The sequence below is a fragment of the Mastigoproctus giganteus genome, chromosome 11 (assembly GCF_048544385.1).
Source record: "Mastigoproctus giganteus isolate SK-2022 chromosome 11, ASM4854438v1, whole genome shotgun sequence".
Lineage (NCBI taxonomy): Eukaryota > Metazoa > Arthropoda > Arachnida > Uropygi > Thelyphonidae > Mastigoproctus > Mastigoproctus giganteus.
In genome coordinates this window covers 178,189,298-178,213,182 of record NC_143585.1, presented here as the reverse complement: position 1 = coordinate 178,213,182, position 23,885 = coordinate 178,189,298, and the positions used below count along the sequence as shown (strand labels likewise).

The 23,885-nt window shown below is 42.1% G+C and overlaps 1 protein-coding gene across 1 annotated transcript in view; it reads left to right on the top strand.

The window, feature by feature from the left end:
- Positions 1–21,722, top strand: part of LOC150078595 (uncharacterized) — a 74,363-nt gene extending 52,641 nt beyond the window's left edge. Inside the window, exons 2-5 of the mRNA XM_090384685.1 lie at positions 8,881–8,988; positions 11,515–11,626; positions 11,791–11,915; positions 21,658–21,722. Coding sequence (XP_090240811.1) covers positions 8,923–8,988; positions 11,515–11,626; positions 11,791–11,915; positions 21,658–21,687 — 333 coding nt within the window. The 5' untranslated portion in view covers positions 8,881–8,922 and the 3' untranslated portion in view covers positions 21,688–21,722. The remainder of the gene's footprint in view (positions 1–8,880; positions 8,989–11,514; positions 11,627–11,790; positions 11,916–21,657) is intronic.
- Positions 21,723–23,885: the final 2,163 nt, after the last annotated feature.

Genomic DNA, 23,885 nt, shown 5'->3' with positions numbered 1-23,885 from the left:
AGTAGGAGAGTTCCATAACCAATAGTCATAATAATAGAAATTGGACACAGCCAGCCACCCACCCATCCCCATGCACTTGTACCACTACTCGTCACTGGGAGGAAAAAAACCCATAAACGTTTTAATAATAATAAGAGCATTATACATTTGCATTAACGAAGAGGTATTTAAATAAGAATTTCAGCGCAGATTATTATTAACTGCTCGTTGCATTTTCTATTATTATTACAGATGCTGCTGGACAGTGTTTTTAATTAAAGTTCTATTTTTGGAATATTAATTACCGAATGGTCGAAAGCGTGCGGATCTGTTTCGTTTTTCTCTTTCAATTTGTCATCGTAAATCAAGAAGGAATTCTTTCACTCGCCGCAAAGGCTGAACGAGAACAGAAGATGGCAACCCCACTACGAACTCCCTCGCAGATTAAATATCGAAGGATACGTGTGGGCGCTCCTGTGCGTGTACCCGCCACGATACGGCGCTTACATTTCAAGTACACACCTCCGGATGACCCACGGCAGCACGTTCCCGGCTGGGTTTCGGAGGAAAAATTCCCGAACAGAAATTTGAGAGAAAATAAAAACTGTGTGGGAGGGATGGTGCCACAGCAGCCGTGTCTAAAGAAAGAATTTCATCGTCTCGAGAAGAAAGAGGCTTCGGTTGTACGCAGATGGGAATAACGCGGCAGGTAAGTGCGGTGAAAAGAAAACGGAAGTCGTCGAAAAGGGAACGCATCCGCAGCCCTTAAAAGACAAAGAAAAGAATCTTTTGAGTGTGGATTTAAATTCCTGATAATGGGATTCTGTTGTTCTACTCTTTTTTTTCTTTATTTTCCGGCGTCATTCGATTGTGAAACAGAATTATTACACAAAAAAAAAATCCTTCGTCTTAAGAATTTTAAAATTAACTCGAGGAATTGAAATGCAAACCCAAGATTCTTGTTTCTCTTTCTCTTCCTGTTTTCTTCGCGCGATTACAATAATTTAAAAACCGCTGTTCACCCGCAGACTCGCTTTCTTTCAGTTCAACGTCCAATGTTGTCTGTTTAAGTGAAATTCGTAACGTCCTACGAAAACAATTAAGACGCCTACGAAGGTACTCGCAGTTCCTTTCTCGTCGAATGGATGCCAGCTTGTAAATCGAGCTCGGTGCAGGAGAAGTGTCGTGGCAGGTCAACACCCGCTTTGAAGAAGGATGGTTGCAGGTTGAAGAAATTTGCCTTAGCCAGGGAATCGTTGGTTGTTGGAACAAACTTCGTGTGTCGTTGTTGTCGTGGAACTGATTAGTTTGCGAGGTAAATTGCAGGAAGAACAGGACAAAATATTGTGGGAGTGGATGAATAGGTGATGGGAGGTTTATTTTTGGCTGATGCTTCGTCAGTTTGCTTTTTTCATCATGAGATACTAATTCGATGAACTAATTCAATTTATTAATTTGAACTCAAGTTTAAATTTGTTGAATTTAATAATCGTTATTAAATGTCCAATTTTGTATCTGATTATTTAATATTGAGAAAACTGCAAATTATATAACAAAGTGATCGAGGTGGTGAGTAGCGTGTAGTTCTGAGGGTCTACGATTAATAAAAATAAATAAATTTTCTGTTTATACTCCGGGCCGACCAAACCGTCAGAGGAGTTCACAAGATAGACAGAATACAAGAAACAGCACCGTATTCAGCAGTCACGGGCTTGAACCCCAGCCACTTAAGGCAAGTGTACTTATGCACCCGCGCGCCTGACCATTAGGCTACGGCGGCCTCGATTAATTGAATCAGTTCCGTTCACCGCTTTAATTAAGCAGAATGCGCTTTCACTGACGTAAACTCATTTAATTAGAACATAAAAGCGCCAATCTGTAAATAGTTCTTAATTGAATCTTTCTGGGTGTGGCCCTGAAGAAGGGTTCCAAAGAGAACCTGAAACTTAACGTATAAAGTTTTAGCGAATTGGGTAGCCAGGTTAAGGGCTTTTCACGATTTGCAAAAATACTCAAATCTATTTTTTTATATTTTTTACGAAAAAACTATAAAATGTAAAAAAAAAAATATTTTCTATGAAACGAAACTTTTTACCAAATATATAAAAGCAGTATTAAAATCGCGAGGGCAGACATCACTGGCAAAGTAGGCCAATTACTTTTTGAGGAAAACACACCGGACATACTCGAAAATGGGTTAGCTCCAAATTTTAACCAAATTCTGGAATCTTATCTGACAATAACGCGGAGAAACGTTGCAATCTTAAAGATGCGCGATTTTCTTTTTTTAATAACGCATTTAATGTCGATAAAAATGTCTTGTACAGAAGAGTGTGCAATGGTAGCAGACACGTGGTTTCAGGCACCACTCCGCAGAAGACATACATGGAAGAATCCTGGTGACTCGCGAAGGTACCAAATTGATTGCATCTTAGTTAAACAGAGATACGTAACCGAGCGAAGAAAGCAATGTCCTATCCGCGAGTGGACGGAGATTCAGACCACTCACTTGTGAAGACGAATGTGGAACTCAAACTGAAGCGCCTGAATAAAAGGAAATCGTTCGTGAGAGGGAACATTGAGAAATTTAGAGGAGAGTGCAAAAAACGTGTTTCAATATCTGACCAATATTATCGCTACTGAACGATCAAGAGCAAAATTGGTCTTTAATCAAAAGCTGCATCGGAAGCTCTTTGGAGAAGAGTGAAAAGATTAGGAAGAAGCCTTGGATCACAGATTTTACTGCAGAAAACGGATGACAGAAGGAGACTGAAAGGGCAAAAAAATTGATGATAATCAAAGGATCTATCGGAGATTGAGGAATAAAACTGATACGGAATGCAATGCAGGAAGACAAAATAAAAGTGGTGGGCAGAGAGCTGTCAAGAGATTGAAACGCGCGAACAAGAATTCGGGTGGACATAGAGCATAGAAAAATCAGAAAGTTAACGAGAAAGAGTAACGGAATTCATATGAGAGCAATGAAGGGTGAAAAGGGAATCGCAGTACTGAATTTCGAAGAACAAAAGGAAAGATGGAGGAGACATGTTGAAGAACTTTATGAAGATTCAAGCACTTACACATGGAGGAACACGGCACTAGATGAACAAGAAAAAATGGAGGAGGAAATATCTAAAGATTAATTCAACAGCCTTAAAATCTCTCAAAGTCCCTTACATGGCCAAAACAGTCTTAAAGTCCCTTCATGGCCAAAAGGCCAGGGATTGACATTTGTAGAGGTAATAACAACCACAGATATATTACAGAAATAAACAAATTGCCAAGAAGTGATTTAGGACATAAAACAATTAAATGAAATAACATCAAGTGACATAACACATTAATAAGACGATACAATGACTTCAATAATGGCATTAGGTTGCATAAAATATTAAGATGACATTAAATAAATACTGCTGTAAACTAACATTAAAATTAAATAAACAAAATGACACTTGAAAGTCCCGAGTTTCGTTTTCGCAGTTCCAGGGGGAGAACAGCACAAATAGAGGCAGTTGATGCACACATCGCTGGCTCCTTACCCAGCATGCTCAGTAATTAATCGGAGCATTGTGGCAAATGCAGGGCATGTGGGCTTGCATGCGATGAAGAGAGAAGGCTTTTCATTTTGCAGACTGTCTGGACCTTCTTTGACTATTTCGTACTGGAGGGAACCTGGGGTGGATTTGCATGTGACTAGATGGTTTGGAAGATGCCCTCGTCATCTGTCTATGCTGAGTGATTAGAGGGCATGGAATGTGTGGGACCAGAATCCTGTTCCTGTAGTGGCCGTTAACAGCAGATTTCTGTAAGTCGGCATCGATGTCCTGGATTCGTCCGAGAATCTGGTAGGGTGGGAAGCGATCTGATAAGTGGAGGCTTGAGTAAAGAGGGCAAATTGTTGGGGTGGCTCTTAGCTGGGCAGGTGGAATCCTCCAGCCACAAAGATCCCAGAATGAAGGAGATGTGATGAGACCGGTCAGCATCTTTATCGTGATTACCAGTCTTCTTTCTTCAATGAGAGAGAGGGCATTCTGAGAATTCCCAGAGTCAGGGCCATTTCAGTCGCATGGGCTTCGGGTGGTATCCTCTGTTTGTAGGTTACCCACTTGAGGAGCCAGTACTCTGCTGCCCAGATGGATTTTGAGTTCGTGGGTGCTGCTGACGCCCAAATTTCTGCTGCATAAAGTAGCGGCGGGGGGTATATGATGGTCCTGACATATTCTGTTGTTGTGATCTTGTCTCAGACGTAATGCAGGTACTGCTTCGCTCTCCATTCCAGGTGCGCTACCCACCTGATGAGTTTGTCGATGTGATGAATAAAGGTGAAATCGAATAGGTGAAAATTACGTAGCTATTAAGTTTGCAGACGATCAAGCCATACTAGCAGGTTGTCCTGATATGCTGCAAAAATGATCAGAAGACTGAATAAGAAAGCGTCGAAGTATGGAATGAAGATAAACGTGATGAGAACAAAGGAAATGATGATTGGTAAAATGTAAATTTCCGAATTGAGATCGATGGAGTAAGAATAGAACAGGTAGGGCACTTTAGGTATGGAGTTATTTGAACAGGATGTTTCATGTCAAACTGAGATTCAATCCAGAATTGCAATGGCAAAACAATCTTTCAATAAACTGTCGTTGATTACACAGAAGTAATAGGACATTAGGAAGAAGATAATAATGACATATATCTGGTCAGTAAGAATCTATATGCAGCACAGATATAGATTCTTACAAAGAGATTTGAGGCCTTCGATATGTGGTGCGGGCGCAGGATCGAAAAAAACTAAACAAGTTTGACTTGGATATGGCTGTGAACAAGAAACAATTTCACAGATCTATTTGGAGTAAATTGACCGATTGACGGATGAGTTCTGGCCCAAAGATGTCCTCATTAATTCGTGTGTGTGTGTGATGATGTCTCCTGCAGCAAACTGCTTTCTGCGAGTTTACATAGCGCTGGACTTGACGTCATGAATATCTTTTTATTTTTGTGAATTGAACTTTTCCCGTTTCCATTGTACAAAGTATATTAGTCTACCATTTATTTTTATGTTTGTACAACCTTTGCTCTGTTATACACTTTAACTGGGCGAATGCCTGTTGTGTATATTATATGTTTAAAAATAAAATAAATAAATAAATAGACTGAAAAAGTGTGAAATGTGGAAGTATTAAGACTTGTCCAAGAACAATAGAAAATTCTAGGTAGAATACGATCAACTAGACTTAAATGGGTGGGCTACGTGATTCGACATGGCGGTTTGCTTCTGGATGCCATGGAGGGGACTGTAGAGGGAAAACGCCCTAGGGGAAGACCAAAAAATACCTTCATCGGGACGTTGCTGGATGAAGCGGGACTTCGAAATTTTGAGGAACTAAAACAAACGGCACCCGAGAGACAAAGATGGAGACAGCTGATCAGAGGAACTGACCAGTCTCAAGGCTGAATTACTGATGATGATGATGATTTAATAGCGAGTGTATTCTCTTATTTGTTCAGCGTATTTTAGACCGACGAATTTCTTACAGCATCTGCGGTGCATGCGTAGTCACACCGAGACAATAGAGTTATTGCGCAATTCTGTCAAGATAGATGCAATCTTCGGTGTGCAAAACGGAGTACGCATTGCAGTGCGCATTTTCCTCCGTTCTGGATAGGCTACATCCTTCCTTCGAGAAGATGCGAACCCAGACTTTCCCAGGGGAACGAACTCACAATACTGTCTCGGAAGGCAGATATTTGGACCTATTTTACAAGAAAATGAATAAATAAATAATTAATTAATTAAAATACCGTACTACAATTATTTTTAATATTTTTATTTTTTTTAATATATTTTTATTATTTATTTTTATTTTCAGAACTCCACAGAATGTTCTGAAACAGTTGTGCCCAATCACCTTGCAAAAATAACACGATTTCGTACTTTCCTTCGATTAATAATGATTTTCCCGAAAACAGTATTTTTTTTATTCTTTTTTTCCCGAGAAATCTGCATTCTGGGAACACATTTGTCCGTTTAATGCCTGTTCAGTAATAGTGACGACGACTGACGAATGAATCTCGATGTACGATTAACGCAAATAAATTCCCAAAGTACAGTAGTGGGTGGTATTTCGGTGAAGCGGATTTCGTACTGCGCCGCTATCGCGAAAAGACCTCGAACACCCCCCCCCCCCCTGAGGAAGCGAAACACCGATTGCACGCCTGTAACTTGGGTTTCGTCCGAACACGGCTGATCAAGTATTTGTCGCGCTCATCAGGTACAGTCGTTTTTCGCAGAGTTAACTCCAAGCATAGTGTGTGCATAGTGTGCATAGTATTAGGGTCAGGCGCCACCTGTGGTTTCCCCACATCTGCGCCATATGTTCGCTGTGAAGGAATACAGAACTACTGTAAATGCCAGAAAAGTGTTGTGTGTTGTATATGACATATTGCGTTAGGTTCTGTTGGGTGTCCTGGCATTTGGCCGCAGGGCCCCTAGTGGGACTCCACGTTGCCCGCACACACCACTAGGAGGTAGCCAGTCTGCCCATTATTCTCTGGCTTGTCTCCGCCAGGGTCGCCAGAGCTTCCTGGACGGAGACAAAAAAAAAAAAAAAAAAAAAAAAGGTAGAGTTGGGGAAGTACAGAGTGTACGCAAGAAAGGAGGGTATAGCTAGAAATATGGAGGATGTAGGCGAAGGTATCCTCCAGGTTATCAATGGAGCAATAAGCGCCATCAGTTGAAAGGGGAACCCGGGAAGGACGATAAATAAGACAGCAAGAGAGCCGTGTGCAATTTGCCACTGAGGAATGAGGTGGTCCATACGCCAGTTGATCCTATCCAGGTTAAGATCGGTTGGCCAGTTAGGTTAGGATCAGATGTTTGGGTTGTTCCTATTTTGTGTTGGCAATAGGGTGCTCCGTCTTGTGAAGAGGGCTTGTGCAAACTTGGTAAACTCATAGTAGTAGTTTTCTTCTGTGATGAATAAGTGTTCATTTCCTTGAGGGTTATCTTGTATACGAGTAAACAGGATGCTGCAGAGGTCCTCGTAGTGTTGACAGGTATATACTAGATTGTTCCAGTTTTCTATTTCACCACATGCACAGTAGGGGTTGTCAATGATTCCCATGGATGTTAATTTATGGTTTATTGATCCGTGTCCAGTAATGAGGTAGGTGGTATAAAGACCAGGAGAAAACCAAGTGGGAGATTTAGGAAATACGGCATTCACATACGGTATAAATTTCTTGGTGATTGGGCCCTTGTCGGTAGCAGTCCATCTGTCCTGCCAGGTCTGAAGTAGTAGGATGGCAATTTTTTTCTTTTCTTGCCTGATTTCATTCAGGTTATTGATGGAGTGTCCAAGGATAGTTGCTGGTATACCCCTGGATAGACAGTAGTGGAGGCCCCTTCGAATAACCTCCAGATCAAGCGGAAGGACGCCCGCAAGAACCTGAAGGGCTGGGTTGCTAACTGTGCAGCATGCCCTTGTAATAGTAAGAAGGATGGTGCGCTGGATGGTTCCCAGTTTACGTTTGTTGTTGTAAAGAGTTGCCCTGCGAAACCAGACCCCTGATCCATACGTTATGAAGGGAAAGAAGATTGATTTGTACAGAATCTTAAGGGTGCGTCAGTTCAATCCCCAATCGCGACGACTCACCCGTGCGATGAGAGCAGTGTAGTTTCTCACTTTCGCGTGGAGGTGTGCAAGATGCGGAGAGAAAGTGAGCTTAGGGTCAAGTACTATTCCCAGTAGTTTTAACGTAGAAACTAGCTTGACGGTTTGGCCTTGAAGTTTGATAGTGGGGTTTCTAGTAGGCTGCAGTGATCCCTTCAGGAGAATGGATTGTGTCTTTTGGGGTGAGAGTCTTAGTTTGTGTAGGACTGCCCAGTTCTGAAGGATTTGAAGTGCCTGGTTTCCTTTGGCTTCCAGAGAAGCTCTGCTGTCAGCCTCAATCGAGATGGTCACATCATCAGCAAAGGCTTGTATAGCTACAGGACCTAGGTCAAGTCCAAGGAGCTCATCCAGGACAATGTTCCACAAAAAAGGACCAAGGACTGAACCTTGGGGGCAACCTCTGTAGATTGACCTGGTAATTCTTCGGTACGTTGAGGAGATTGTAATTTTCCTATTTGATAAGTAGTTTTCGATGCATTTGTATAAATTTAATGGTATATTTGCTTGCCTAAGTCTGCGAAGGATACTTGCCCACCAGAGCCTGTCAAATGCTCCTGCGAAATCTATTGCTATTTGGAGGTAGAAGTTGAGACTGCAGAGATGATCATTTGCAGTGCGTCTTCTGTGCAACGCCCCGGTCGAAATCCAAACTGGAAGTTGGACTGGAGCCCAGCTTTGGTGTAATGGTCTTGGAGCCGTACTAGGAGTAGTCGTTCAAACAGTTTACTGACCATGTATTCCAAGCATTGCCCTTCTCGATTTCATTTAAAATCTTTATACGATCGCAGACAACTTTAAATTTATGGACAGCGCAGTTCACCTCAATTGCAGCGAGTTACTTGCCGTAACTCTAAAAGCTCTCGGGAATCCGAAATGCACGAGTAGCCACAGGGAAAAGAGCCTGTCGTTGACCTTAAAAAAGTTCGTGGATGGATCCATTTATTGCCTTTGTTCAATTCACCCTTCAACTGATTATTACTTCACTATTTGCGATGCACATGCCGAAATAAAAAGTATGGCTGCCACGCACCCTTTTAAATAAAAATTAAAATTAAATAAAAATGCGAAGTTCTGTTGGGAGTTGCGATGTTTTTGTCTCGCGCCGCATTCCAGCGTTAACTTACGCAGTTTCGAGTTGTTTTGTAATAATGCTGGGGGAGGGGGGGGGCTGCTTCGTTGAAAGTGTACTGATATAAGTTTCATTTCGTGACATATTTCTTTCTTGTAGCGCGCCGCTGGAAATGAAGTATTCCGAACTTTATCATCGTGGATGGCTGACGCAAATATCTCCATGTTCGTCCTCGTTATTTCATTAACCCTCTTCGTCAACGTACAGGTAAGCTTACGGCCTAAATGAAAATATATACAAAATAAAATAATACTTTTATATGGACAAGATACACGCGCATAATTAGGGCCGTTCCCTGCAGTTTCTGGCCGATGATTTCATAACGAAGGCGACATCATTCCGGGACTGTTTTCTTTTTATGAATGAGAACTCGCCATTGTGCTTCTGAACTCACCATTGCGCTTCTGTACGAACAAACGCTAAATGGGAAATAATGTTTAAGCAATTTTTAATAGTAGACGCCACTAAAATTTTTAATACTGTCAGAAAGGTGTTATTCGAGGCAAACCAAAATGGATGACGAAAGCACTGATGACCTGAGTGGCAGAAAATAAAGATGGATGGGTTAATAGCAAATAATCGAGGAAGGGGGGGCCTCTTACAGCGCTTGTAATAAGGTTACTCGGGAGATTAGGCATATTAGAGTGCAAAAAATTGGACGCTAATGTTATCTGTGAAGGGAAAGGACCACGTTGTCCACTTCATCTGTGTCAGTGACATCCCTGATTGCTGATATTCTGAGTAAAATATTGAGATGAAGTTTTTAAAGTTGGAGAATTACTGGCGGTCAAGCGAATGTTGATTGAGAGTTGAGTGGAAAGAAAGTTATTTTAATAAAAAAATGCAAGGAGCTGGCGGAATCTGTTCAATTGCAATTTAAGTACTAGCCGATAGTGTAAACAAACCTTAAATCGTTATAATGAAAGAATCCTCTGACCATCTTTGAGGACGTGGATGGAACTTGTCTTCATATAATCACTTCGCTGTTAGTATGTGTATCTTCGGAAATAAATATTTATTCATCCTTGGATTCGGGCGAAGACCTGTAGATTGGACAGTGTAGGTCACTTCAAAGTGCGTGCGACTGCTTATGGAGTGCTCCTGAATATGTAAACGTGACAATAATTCAACTTAGGAAGCGATCGTTACTTCTGAACGGCTGATAAAAACAGACAGCGTGCGTGATCTGATGAGTGACAGTTCCGTATTGCCGGCGTCTGTGGCATCTCCAATGAATGTGGTTAAGCATTGCGTATATCGTATGAATTGTAAACAAAGCAACAGTGGTAACAAAGCTCCTCCGCCCCCCTCCAAAGAAAGCGAAGTCGATTCTTTCTGTTGGCAAGGTGATGGCATCGGTTTTTTTGGGATGCTGATGGAGTGTTGCTATTGAATTGCCTTAGGGCCAGACAGTCACAGGGGAATATTATTGCATTATTATTATTATTGTTAACAGCTACAAAACAACAAACAAACGTGCCTGAGGGTGCAGCTACAAGGCATGATTACACAGCTTCAGAGCAGAAGCTTGGAGTATACATTTCGCAAAGTAAATAAAAAAGTAAATGTACAGATAAACTAAATAAATAAAAGTAGGACTCATCCGTCCTATTTAAGTGAACAGGTAGGAGTAAGGCAGAGCACTGGTATTTCTTCACGCACATTACACAATCAGAGTCTGAGAACTTGCAAGAAGAGTCCATTTTAAGTCAGGTAACGGATGAGATTAGCAATTTCAGTTGCCTCTTGAAGTGTCCGGGGGTGTCAAATATCTCAATATTTGTTTTGTTCATTGATCTTGCAGTCCTGTTGTAGTATCCATAATTTGTTCTCGCATAGGATGGTTTCGGCAGTGGATGGTTTCTTAACGCTCTTGTCGGAGCGTTCAAATTTATTTGTGAGACGAGATGAGGGCAATTCAGGGTACCATTTAACAGCTGGTTAAGAAGGAGTAAGTCGGCTTTATCTCTTCTTTCTTCCAGCGTTTCGAGTCCAAAGAGTCCAAACACCACTCTTGGTAGGATTTCTCATTGTATTCAAGGCCACTTTTAAAGCAAACGTACTGGACTGCTCTTTTTTGAATATTTTCAATTTCTAATTTTTGGTAAGCTGCATGTGGGAACCAGACCTGTGAGGCAAATTCTAGGGCTGGCCTAACATAGATTTTGTAAAGAAAGATGAAAAGTGCCAACTGATTGAAGTCTCGGTTAATTCTTTTCGAATTAACCGAGACTTCAATCGGTTAATTACGAAGACCTTGAGGCTATTACGTGAAAACGTCAAACTCAAACGCCGAAGAAAACTCGGTAAAGTATTCTCGTTCTACCAAGAGGACGCAACTTGAGTGCGCCTTTGAAATCTTGAACACCCCTCCCCCATATTCACCACACTTCCACCTGTTTCCTAATTGAAAAAAAAAAAAAAAAAAAACCTGGCTGGCTTCCAGTTTCCCAACGTGATGCATTGTGAATCGAAAGAGAACTACGTTCAAAAGTAACACGTTACCAGACACCTCAAATAAACTCTTCTTACTAAAGCCACAAACCTGTGAAACGCCCCTTATACTTTTGGAACAGGTTCCGCAAAGTGTGACCTCCAAATTGTACACATTTCGCTGTTTTCAAAATGTCTTTGCACATATTTCTTACTCGTTGGGCGATGCATCTTCTCTTAGCAGCTTTAATCTAACTCGCAACGATATCCTTTTGAGATGTCCTTTTTTTCAATTTGCAGCCGAAACTAATGAGGAGGCCGTGCATATCCGACCGCGTTTGCAATGGTTTCGAGTGCTGCGTGCGAGAAGAAAACAAGTTCATCGGTAGATGTCGTGAACAAGCCAAAAAAGGTACTAAAATTTCTCAACTGTAAATAATGTTTTTAGAATTCGTTTAATTCTGGCGGAGCTAGTTTTCCTCTTAAGAAAAATAACAGAAAAGAAAGTACCGCGTAATATACACCGCTATGAGTTATTTCATCTGCATCTCTAATTGTTTGCGTTTGTTCTTGCAGGGGAGACTTGCACAGCGAAGCCAGATGTGGGAAAATATGGAATAAGCAGAATGCATCATCGGTACTGCCACTGTGGCTTCGGAGTGTACTGCCGGGTTCTGAATCCAGATGCGCATCACGTTGGAGTGAGTACGGTTTTGCTACTAATGACATCCGCTCGTAATTAATAGCAAATTAATAAATATGTTTTTGCACGTGCGTGTTGCTATTCGGTTATCGACATTGTAGTTGAGTCAGTCGAATTGGGAAGGTGAATCACTAATAATAATAATAAGATTCTTTATTAACATAAATTTTATACAATAATGATTCCGTACACAGAAATCCAGAGGAATCTTACAATTTGTTGTTTATACAAGTGATTGTTTTATATATATATAAAAAAAAAAATATATATATATATATGTATATATAATAATAATAATAATAATAACTATATAATAATTAATAGATCAAAGCAAAGATGATAAACAGAATGTAAAATGAATGAAGTAGTAATTACAGCGAAAACGGACTACAAGTTGAGCAGAACATGAAATTACATCGGCTAACTGAGATCGGCACTTACATAAATGTCCTTTACAAACAGCAAGATGGGCCAAGATGCCATCGCGATATGCCTTGTCTATAGTCCACAGGTCGATGTTGAACGAGTTTAGAGTGTCCAGAGTCACATTAGGGAAGTGACTCTTGAAATTCTGTAACCGCTGGAGCCTTGAGCATAAGGAGGGGGTACTACGAAGATGTCTGCCTGGCAAACGCCAACCAACCGTGTTCCAGATGTTGATGTGATCCTGCTTAGCTGAGCACAGATGAAGGAATGACTTTTATTTTTAGCACATGGGCTCTGTGGACTATGGGCGTGTATTGCAGGTTGCAACAGAGAGTAGATTTAGATGTTGTGTAGTTCTGGTGCGACCACAAGTTGGCCCACTTCAGCACCCAGAATTCGAGGCCCCATAGTTTCTTGAGGCTGGTGGGTGGTGCCGCCGACCAAACTTCCACGGCATAGCACAGAACATCACAGAAGTAAGTTGCGAGGTACTTCTTGATTATTTTCTTATTGTGCGTTTTGCACAGATCAATTTTCATTCCCCAGAACGCTCTCAGGGCTTTGGAATACTGTGCTTGGATTTGTTTTTTATATGTGAGGTTGGCATCAAGAATTACTCCTAGGAATTTGACGCTGTCTGTGGTAGTCAGGACCTTTCCTGCAAATTCCGGAAGTAGAGAAGATGCAGTATCAGTAGAAGTCATTCGACTTGGCGTAAAGATGAGATAGTTTGACTTCTCTAAATTGACTGACAGGCCAAAAAATTTAGCATACTTATAGAATGTATTTAGGTAGCTGTTTACAGATTCAGAGGCGGTTTGTCTTTCTTGTGCATCACCAACATGGCGTTTGCATGGCAAGTAGCAAACAATATCATCAGCATACGATAGAAAGGCTGGAATTTGATCCATTAGTGGAACGAATATTGCTGCAAATAACAATTGTTTTTGATCCATTAGTGGAACGAATAATTGCTGCAAAGACAACCACCTTGTGGGATCCCGACTTCGACGCTTTTAGTGACTGTAATGCCATCACCTTTGAAGTGAAGCATTCTCCCATAATAGCAAATTATTGAGGATATCGAGCATATTTCCGGATATCCCGTAGAATCTCTCAAGTAAGGCAAGAAGGGGTGTTATCTGGACTGAGTCGAAAGCAGCTTTCATGTCCAGAAAAATGGTGTGAAGATCTTCGTTGTCATTCCAGGCCTGAAGTATTTTCTGTGATAATAACTGTAGGCAGGTTACGGTAGATATATTAGGCATCGCATAATGGGTATGTTCTGGCCTATGCGCAAAGATTGCGAGTGCTACATCATTATAGATGCACTTCTCGAGGCATTTCAGGAAGGGAGAGGCAATTGATATTGGTCTGAAGTCAGCTGGTATTTTCGCAGGAGGCTTTTTCGGAACTGCCACTACTCTGTATGATAACCAGCTTGAAGGCACCTGTGCAAATTTGAGTACTTTGTTGTAGAGTTGAGTGAGCTCTTTGCTGATGAAATAAGAAGCAATTTTTAGACTAAAAAGAGGTATTGCGTCAATTCCTATGGTGGACTCGTCAGGTAGAGAATTTTTTATCGGGCACCAACAGTTGGTTACATTGCCTTTCAAATCGAGAAATCTTTATTGCGAAGTACAGATTGCGTACAGCACAATACCCCATCACGGCGACCAGCGCCAAGGGTTCACATGTACGAACTTGGATAAACAAACTACAAAACATAGCGTACAAATACAAAATGAAGTTCAGCGTACAAATAGAGCACTAAATAATGAAAAGATTAAGGATTAGCGAGTGTGGAAAAGTGCTCAAATCAGTTTGATTTATGTTCACTGATCCAAGGGATTGGAACGGGAGCATTGTAATTCTCTTCTAAAAGGTCAGAGATCATGAGCGAGGAAAGCCTCGATGAAGTTGAATCTCTCTTTCTCGTTCTTTATCAGGCTGTCAGCGTCTACACAGTTCAGGGCGGCAAAAGCATCTGCTTGGGAAGAAACCTGTCAGTGAGAAGAAGCCTATTGTGGTGAGCCGCAAGTGCAAGTGACGACTTTGGGATTGGCTGTGGGATCCTCCACGATACCACGTGTAGCGCAGTGGTATCGTCACCGTCCTCCCTACACCGGGTGGAAAAGGCCCCGGTTCGAATCCCGTCGATGACGCGAGGAACTTTAATGGCCTTTTTTCACTCCGTGGCTGAGTTAGTCGGTCTCGGGTGTAGATAGCGAGGTTTTCCCTCGGGGTTTCTTTTCTTCCAGCAAAAGGCAAATCGACCAGAGAACAGACGCAATTTACAGAAAGAATAAATATGTGGGTAGATATAATCATTTACGGGGAACCCTAATATCATAATTTGGTCGTGGGATCCTCCACAGCCAAGTTAGACGGTGGCAATGTTCTCGTGGTGAACATCCATCGAAAACTTATGGGAAACAAAAAAAAAAAAAAACTAGGTTTCCTTTCCTTGGTTGCTGTTGGAGAGAAGAAGGTTCAGCAGTTAAGACAAAGGGACGGCGGCCTCGTGATGACTGATCGTTTCCTCGTGTCCTTTAAGTTACTATTTAAGAACAATTAAATTATGATGTCATCGACATTTGTAAGTAGGAGTATTAATGTGCAGAATTGCGGGAATACAATTTTACAAAATGTAAATAAGTAATAAAAATACTACAATTATTAATATGCAAATTAATAATTGCTTATAAGATGTAAATAGTATTGCGTAAATTCAAGAGCTATCACGTGAGGTGATGTGTAAAAGTTAAAATTAAGCTGTCTTGGAAATGTTAAATTGTTTAGTAAATATTAACCATGGAGTGGGATTGCTGGCATCCACTGGTATTTCACTACTTCCGGTGGGTGCGGGCTTTGTGCCTTCTAACACGACAGATGGTAGTAGGCCCTTGGACATTTCTTCGTGCCTTGGGACAGACACCAGCAGCAACTGCTTCCTGGCGGCGAAGATGCCTGCCGCATTGCAGAGACACTACACATTCAAAAGTTTTCAAGGTGGAGTTGGGCTTATGCCTAGGAGCCACCGTGTTAAAAGAACACCCTGGCTCTATGTGCATTGGATTCCTGTGTGCTGAGAGTCATAAAACGATTTGTTTTTTCGTAGGGTTGAATTTAAATGCTTTTTAAGAGGTGTTAAGAGATGGTTGATAGCAGAGGATCGATGATAAACGAACTAAGACATTTGACCATGAATTGCGGATAAAAGATCGCGGCCTGCAGTTGCAGTGGGCGGCAATCCATTTATAGCAGTTATAAACTGCTTCCTGGTGATGCGAGCGGTGGCGGGCATATCAGTAGGAACGTTGTTTAAGGGTAAGTTGTTTAGTTAATCGGACCCACAGTGTTTGAAAACCGTGCAATGTGGTCCATCCACAGTTCAAGGTCCAGTGCTTTAGGAATTCCTGTGTGCTGAGAGTCATAAAACGATTTCTTTTTTGTAGGGTTGAATTTAAATGCTTTGTAATTGCAAATATTTTCTGAAGGTTGAACACTTCCCGGGCTCTGGAGAAGGCAATACGATCTTGTATAGCGCCTGATTCTTTCCATCTCTTATGCAGATTTTGTTTTTCTTTAAAGCTGTTCTTCAATGCAGGTGTCCACCAAGCTCTCGAACTGGAAGTGATGCAGACAGTCTTTGTAGCACCATAACTTGCGATGTTTCGAATCCATCTGGTAATGAGGTCCACTGCTAGCTCGAGATCATAATTATTGAGAGCCTCCCAAGGTATCAAGGATGCCACTTCGAGACATCGTGGTGGATCAATGAATTTATGTGCTGTAATGTCTTTTTTAGTCCTTGGATATCAAAGTTAAGTGAGGGACTATGACAATTGGTTCGTGATCAGATTGAAATAGATTGTGAAGACTGTCTTCGAGGTCGCATGGTGCTGAAGAGAATATCTGAATAGCGTAATAGAGAAACAAGATATTGCATTGAACACCCCTCTGAGAGCCAAATCATATTCAAATGTGCTCAAGCTAAACCTGCCCAAGGAAACAAACGGTGTTCATGTGCCACCCGACCAAGTAAGTCCTGATCAGTACAGAAACCAAAATGCCACATCACACGCCCTTGAACTGCACGCAGGAATTCACTCATCACTTAGCCCTAAACAAACCCAGGCCACTACCAGGTCTGCCACCAACTTGGTGTTCGGTGCCAAACCGGAAAATGTCCAGACTACCAATCAAAACAATTCGAATAGGAAGAAAAACACTTGGACGGGCATCACACTAGTTTCGAAGCTTCAGCCTTTTAAACCGGTTGGTTCATGACCCCGACTCTCCCCAAGCAGTTTGTTTGTATCGCGTTTGGCCCCGGACACGTCAGCAAATCTCATCACTGATGTACTGTTTGAGGAACTCCAGTTGGATTTCAAGATTCAGAAACTGAACACTCGTAGCACATCTTATGCTTCTTTTCGCATCTTTGTGACAGAAGACAGTTTGAAAGGATTGGAATGTGTACGAAATTGCCCCTCGGAACCATCATCAGGCCATTTTATGAAACACGAAGTAGAAAAGAAGCGATACCCCTGAGAGGTGTCCACAACAGTCCAGACTCTGACTAGACGATGTATTTCGATTCCCAACTAACAACCGAACTGCTCTACATGGGATTGGCCATAGCAAAAAGGTAATTCCATATTTCACCCTTAACATACCTACGGAAAAGGAACTCTCAACGGTGATTGAAAACTACTCAAAATCTCCGTCATCTCTATCTCCGAATTTTACGATCCCTGTCATGGTTTCAACATATCGAAAACCAGCAACGCATCACAAACGGAACAGACAGTGTACATCCCTCGTCAAGGTCAGGAGACCAGCTTCATTCCAACTCCTATTTCAAAATGTGCGATCCATGAGGAACAAATTGAATTAAGTTGAGTAGCTCTTGCTGTCCAGTTCAATGGACGTGGTTTGCTTCGCAGAAACATGGCTTGATCCCAGTGAAGAAACACTTTCTTTTACTTGGCCTGCAAGACATCAGATGGTGTGCACGTCTAGAGAAAACCTCCACTCGGAATCGACCTAATGACAAGATGGATAGCCACTATCTCTCTCTATGCTGCAACAAAGAAGCTAACCATTACAGAGCATTCAATGGCCTAGTGGAGTCCAAAAGTCTCTGAAAGCTTCCACGTCAAACAGAACATGCACAAGCGGTGGAAAAACTCTGGCTCACCCTCGGACAGAACTGCATTCTCCCGAGCTAGGGCTCTTTTTATTAGGAACAAGAGGGAGGCAATAAAACTTCACCTAGAGGCTACCATAAATAAAGGGAAGCCCTTCCATAGAAGCAAATCAGAGAACGCCATCGACTCACTCAACCTGAGCAGTTGGCTCGCCAACATAACTAGGTCTGCGGCTCAGCCAGAATCCACTACACCAATGGAATTCCCAATCAATCCGATTTCAACAGACCCCTTAAATTCAGTTCAACTCACCAAATATCAACTGATTGATGCAATAAATAGTTTAGCACCTACGGCCGCATCCGGCGCAGATGGGATTCCTCAGTTTATGCTGAAATGCCTGAGTACATTTATTGTTGATCCCATTCTGTCGTCATTCAACAAAATCCTTCATCAAAAATTCTTCCCTCCTATGTGGCACGTCTATCCAGTAAGACCGCTGCCAAAAATACGCTCTGCTTCTCAGCCCAGCCACTTCCGTCCTATTTCTTCTGCATCAGGCCTATTAAAGATATTTGAGAAATCTCTTCTGAAAACGCTCACCACCCAAATGATGCCACATCAGCCGCCGTAGATCCACTATGCCACCCAGTCAAGATCCACCGCTACAAATCTAGTCGCCACCACTACCAAGATGCTCGAGGCATTTGAGCATGGTTCCGAAATCACTATTACTTATATCGACGTCCAGGCAGCATTTGATTCCGTACCCATTCACGCGTTGGCAAGGCTACTAAGTGAGTATTACCTCATTGGAGGAGACGTGCTCTGGTTTATTCAGACAATGCTTGAGAACAGGACTATTATTGTTTGCGATGGCAACTGGCTACACCAGGACTATTACAGCTGGAGTCCCACAAGGCGGGGGTCCTCTCTGGTATCTTGTTCTCAGCTGTTCTTCTGCCTTTCGTGACGGGCCGAGCTGATATTATCACCTTCGCTGATTATATAAAGCTGTTTACTGCTATCAACCCTGGAGACACTGCTGACTACACAAATGTCTTAATCGTACAGAAAATCCAGAACCTCGAGGCTTTCCTCTCCGGTTTCGTCCTGCACATCAATCCTGGGAAGTCGAAACAGTTGACTTTCTCGCTCAAACGGAACCCAACAATGGTGCAACCCAATATAAGAGGATCCGCGATTTCTGCTGTTCAGCAACACACAGATCTGGGCGTTATTTTTGACCAGAAGCTCTCCTTTCTACCACACATAAACCACCTGCAAAAAAAATTCTGTCAACTCCGATGGATGCTTAAGCAACGAATTATGCATGTTCATGGCCAGGCTGTTGGGTGCAGGTATATTAAGACATGTGTCTATCCGGTCATTCTTTATGGAGCAGAAGTCTGCTCCTCAACTGCCGCAACGCATATGAGACGGATTTTCGGGGGGGGGGGGGAATTTTGGCTAATGAAGTAGGCCATATGGAAATTTCGTCTTCCCTCTGCACCAAGGACCACCCAGATGGCGGCAGCTCTAAACATCAGACGTCTTCCTGCCATTATCCATGAGAGAAGACTCGTCTTTGCTGTAAAAATGATGGTTGGCATTATTTCGGACCCAGACTTCTGGGCTAACTGCGGTTGGAGGATCCCAGTCCCAAGCCTTCGGGGCAATCCAGTCCTTCAGGCCACCCCTAACCGGTTAAAGTTATCGGATCGGTTCGTACCCGTGCAAATGCTGCAGTACATACACTCCTTGGATGGCGACCTCTACAAGTTCGCATTCGATAAAAAATACAGGCAGAACTTAATCCATCCACTTCCTTCTGAGGACCACGTCACAGGACATTAGAACCTGCTCTGAAGGACCTGTCCATCACTCCCATGGATCCCTCACTACATCGTTCCAACTTTCTGCTCCTGCTTAGATGACTCCAGCACTGTAAAAGGACTGCTCCCTGGAGAATAATTCAACGTGATAACATGCTGTTGTGTATATATTTTCATATGTAAATTTTTCATTTGCTTTCCTACACTTGTATAATTAGTAATAATATTGTTTTTTCCTCCTATCTCATCCTTGTTTATTACATTGTATTAGCCTTTACAGTAATATTCTATTGACCTTTGTAACCTTGTATTAGACTTTGTAACCTTGTATTAGCCTTTACTGTAAACCCCTGGCTTGTAGCCGTGAAAGGTATTGTGTACGGCATGTGCGTTCTGTATGCAATAAAGAGTTCTTCTTATCACATCTCGTGGGGTGGCAGTTAAATAGGCTGATACCCAATGATTCCATACTGCTAATGAGTTTCCTACTAAGATGTATGAGAGAAGGTGGAAGATTGAAATCTCCAGAAAAAATAATGCACTTAGCAGAGGCTTGGAGGTGATTTATCAGCCAGTGATTCACATCTTCAATTACGTCACTGTTTGGGACTAGTGGATTGTACACTGTTGCTATGTCTATCAGGTTGGTATTGAACTTGAGGGACACCATAGCAGCTTCAAATGCAAGGGATTGGTTTACCACAGAATGTGCCAATGAAATAGTGGTATTATAGAGAATTGAGACTCTCCCTCTTCGTCTCTAGAGGAACAGAGTATCTGGTACCCGGCCTGGGGCGCACAGGCAAGGGAATCCCGCCCATTCCCAAGCCACGTTTCGGCAATGCAGAGAATATCAAAGATTTTAGAGAGGAGAAGCTGTTCGACAGTGTCTAGCTTGTTACAAATACTCCTTGCATTTTGATAGACAATTCGAATAGTGGTAGCCATAGTAACTGGAGTTCGTACAGGTGGCGTCTCGTTTTAAGCTTCGCACTGGTCTACTGCGCGTTGCGATGTGTACAGGGATAATCTTTACAGGTCTGAAGCCCTGGGGATTTTCATTATAATCTGCTGAGAGTTGGAGTGAATGATATGTGGACAGTTTGTTTCCTATGGTAAGTTTGTTCTCAGTGAAGTTATCTGATTTCTCATGCGTTTTGTTGGCTTGGGAGCTTGGTAGCTTTAATTGCTATTGCGTTTGATGTTGATGTCGGAGGTTTATTGCGGTTCTTGGCTTCTGATCTAGGAAGGGTCTGACGAGGGTTCTAGGGGGCCATAGCCTTGGATCCAGTACGAAGCTCATCTTCTCTGGGTGGCAGGTAAGGATGAAAGAGGCGTAGGTTGGATACTTGGTTCTTCTGTCTCACATCAATATTCATCCCATGTACTTCTGTAAACATGGCCTTAATGCTGTCTGGTTTAGTAGTCGGTTCTAGTCGAGATATAAAGATTCGACCAAGAGTCTGAACTGCTGTGATATTGTACGAATTAGCAAGAGTGCCCTTCGAGGAGAGTTCTGTGGCATCTCTATTGCCATGTTGTCTTTCATGTTCCATGTTCTGATATGTTGAATGTGTCATCCGGGTTTCTTTTGAGTGAACATGTTGGTCGGTGAGAGATGCCAGGGAGTAGAGGCTGCCTATGAGCCCTGCTGGTGGGAACTTTTGGTTAATCTCAACATCTTTTTTGCCGGTGACTACTTCTGCAAATGTGGGTCTTGATGCACCCTTTCCAGTATTGATTGTCTCCTTTAACCTTTTAGATTTAGTAGTATTTTGGGTCGGTATTGTGGAGAGGGCCAACTGCGAGGTCTTTGAGTGGCTACCCCCAGTGTTATTAGATGCAGGTTTGGGTGAGTTACAGTCGTAGTTAAGTCAGCAGAGCTTAAATGTAATGCCCTATAATCATCTGAGCTCGAGTTAAAGGATATGTCACTTTCTCTATTACATAATGGCCCATAAAACATTCTGGTGCAAGTGAGGCCTTTTCATTTTGACTAGTTTTTATTATTTATTTTATTAAATTGCGGGTGGCTGCAAGAAAAATCCGATTTCCGAAAGAAAAGCACGCTACCGTCGCCCGAGACCAACTGTCCACCGTGTGAAAAAGGCTAATAAAAATTCCTCACGTCAGTGATTCGAACTCGGGTGTTTTCCACCCGGTGTATCGACTAGGAGGGGGCATGGCGGCTGTGCAATCCACGAGGGCATTAAGCTTGATAATTTTGAAAAGAGCTATAATGATAAATATTTAATTAGCGCCATCTGTTTAGGTGATGCTTAAACCTGTTCATATTTATTTCCTTTCTTTTCCCTTTCTGTAGATTTGTGAAAAGCACAAGCCCAAAGATTAAGGTGCACACGAGGTTGGCTTGCCACCATCGCTTCGACAGAAACGAACTGATGCGTGCGACCAAACCGAAATGAAGAAAGGAAGTTCACCGTGGAGACATTCTTTTCTTTTCCTTCAGATCACAATGTGTGTTTCGTGGCCGGATCTTCTTTTTCCATTTTTCTCATGCGCGTGTTCATCCGGAAAAGTTTCTATTTTAATTTTTTTAATTTTAGACGGTGCGCAAAATACCGTCCATTATAGGAAACGTCTGTTAAAAACGAATTTTCACTTTGTTAGTAATAAAATTGAGGGAAGTATATTCAAGTTGAGTTTATGTCTCGAGAGACATTTCCTTTTTTATATGATGGCGCTATTTAATGAACACGAATCTGAAGAAAATTGGGATTGCATTGCGCTTGAAGGACTTGTACCTCCAATCGTCCGAAACAAATCGTAACTAATTAAGCCACATCCCACTCACAATGAAATACTTTGGCACATAATCATGCTTCACATTGATTGTGCGACTTTGTTTGTAGACTTAACAGTCATCTTAATTTAATTAGTTAAAAATGCTGTTTGCCACTTGTTGATACGTGAATATTTCGTCTGTGATGCTACTAAATAACACTGACTCGAATCTGTGAAACGTCTTTATTAGGATCAAATAAAATATTAGGATAAAATAAAATAAAATACACGCGTACTGATCGTGTATTGAAACAAAACAAAGTAAAATAAATGTTGTAAAACGAGAATAAAATATATAAAATTAAAAGCGATAAAAGTTATTAAAATCACTAGAACTACTAATAGAGGTGCTTTCGGCAGCAGCTGCCGCCTCCATCAGCTGTAGTCTTTGCAGGATGAGTCTATATGTACCACACATCTCAGCAGATCTGCGTCATGAACTATGGTATCTGCGCACGGTTCACTTCTCGTGCATTGGAACCGGAAATTGGACGGGCCACTCTAAACTGTTCGTTTCTTCATAGGATAAGGTGGCATTCATCCACTCTTTGAAGAGTGGATGAATGCGACAACCCTTATCCCTATTAAGACTAGCGCTCAGACGAACATATTCTCAAACACTCCAGCCATTTACGGTTCCAAAAGCCATGTGCCTTATCCACGATCACTACTTATTCAGCAGTAATGCCACGCCCAGTTTCCCAGGCATGTTCCACTACAGCTGAACCTCCGTAATTTGTAGTCTTAAGAGCTCTATTGTGGTTTCCCCCCCCCCCGCCAGGCGATCCCGCAGTCTGCGTTTCGTTTCCCCCCACATAACATGAATACGACGAGAAACTGTTCGTGGGAACTGCTCTTTATGCTCATCGTCCTCTCATTATTATTCGCGCTGTACTCTCTTGTACTTTCTCCATCTGTACAGAACCATAATCTGATCGCCAATAGAGTATAGTACGGTGCAGCAAACCCTATTCGTATCGTAAGAATTAGCCCGAAAATCAGCGTTGCAGTGGCTCCGTCCAATATAACAGAATGCCCGCCCATGTAATAGCTTCCGGGGCTTTTCCAACATCACCAGTCCAAAGTGCGCACGAAGAGAAGCATCTGCCTTCTAAGAGTTAACCTCCATTATCTCTTCGGAGCCACGTGCTTCCACTTATATATGCGGCAAACTGCGCAGATCTCCCTTTCACTCTATTTGGCCTTATTCCTTTAACCCCCTCGCTGCTAATTCATTATTACTTGAAAAAAAAAAAAAAAGCAGGTGAAAGAAACCTACTGGAATCAGGCTGAAGAACTTAACGAAGCACTGCAGTGTCATCCTGGACATATCCACGAACACTGAAACAATATCGAAAGTCACGATCAGTGCCTATGTTTAAACCATCCCACAGTACCATTATCATTTCTCCTTGATGGGGGGGTTCCACTCCGTGACGGGTACTGCCACCAAGCACGCAGGGTGGTTGTAATGTCTAGTGTTACTGTCGGTCGAGGGATTATAATAATTATTATTATTCAGTTTGCTTTCGCCCCCTGTTCAACTGGTTGGCTAGAAGGGTGTACGTAGAATTTTAATATAAAAATCATAATTATAAAAAGAAATACACAAGTGTGCGAAAGCATCAATAATACTTAGCCAAATCTGAATTAACAGAATGTTAGCAAAGCCGCATCGTTTTAAGTTATATCTCATATTGTGAATACCTTCACAACGAGTTGCCATGATATTGCACTACTTCGAAT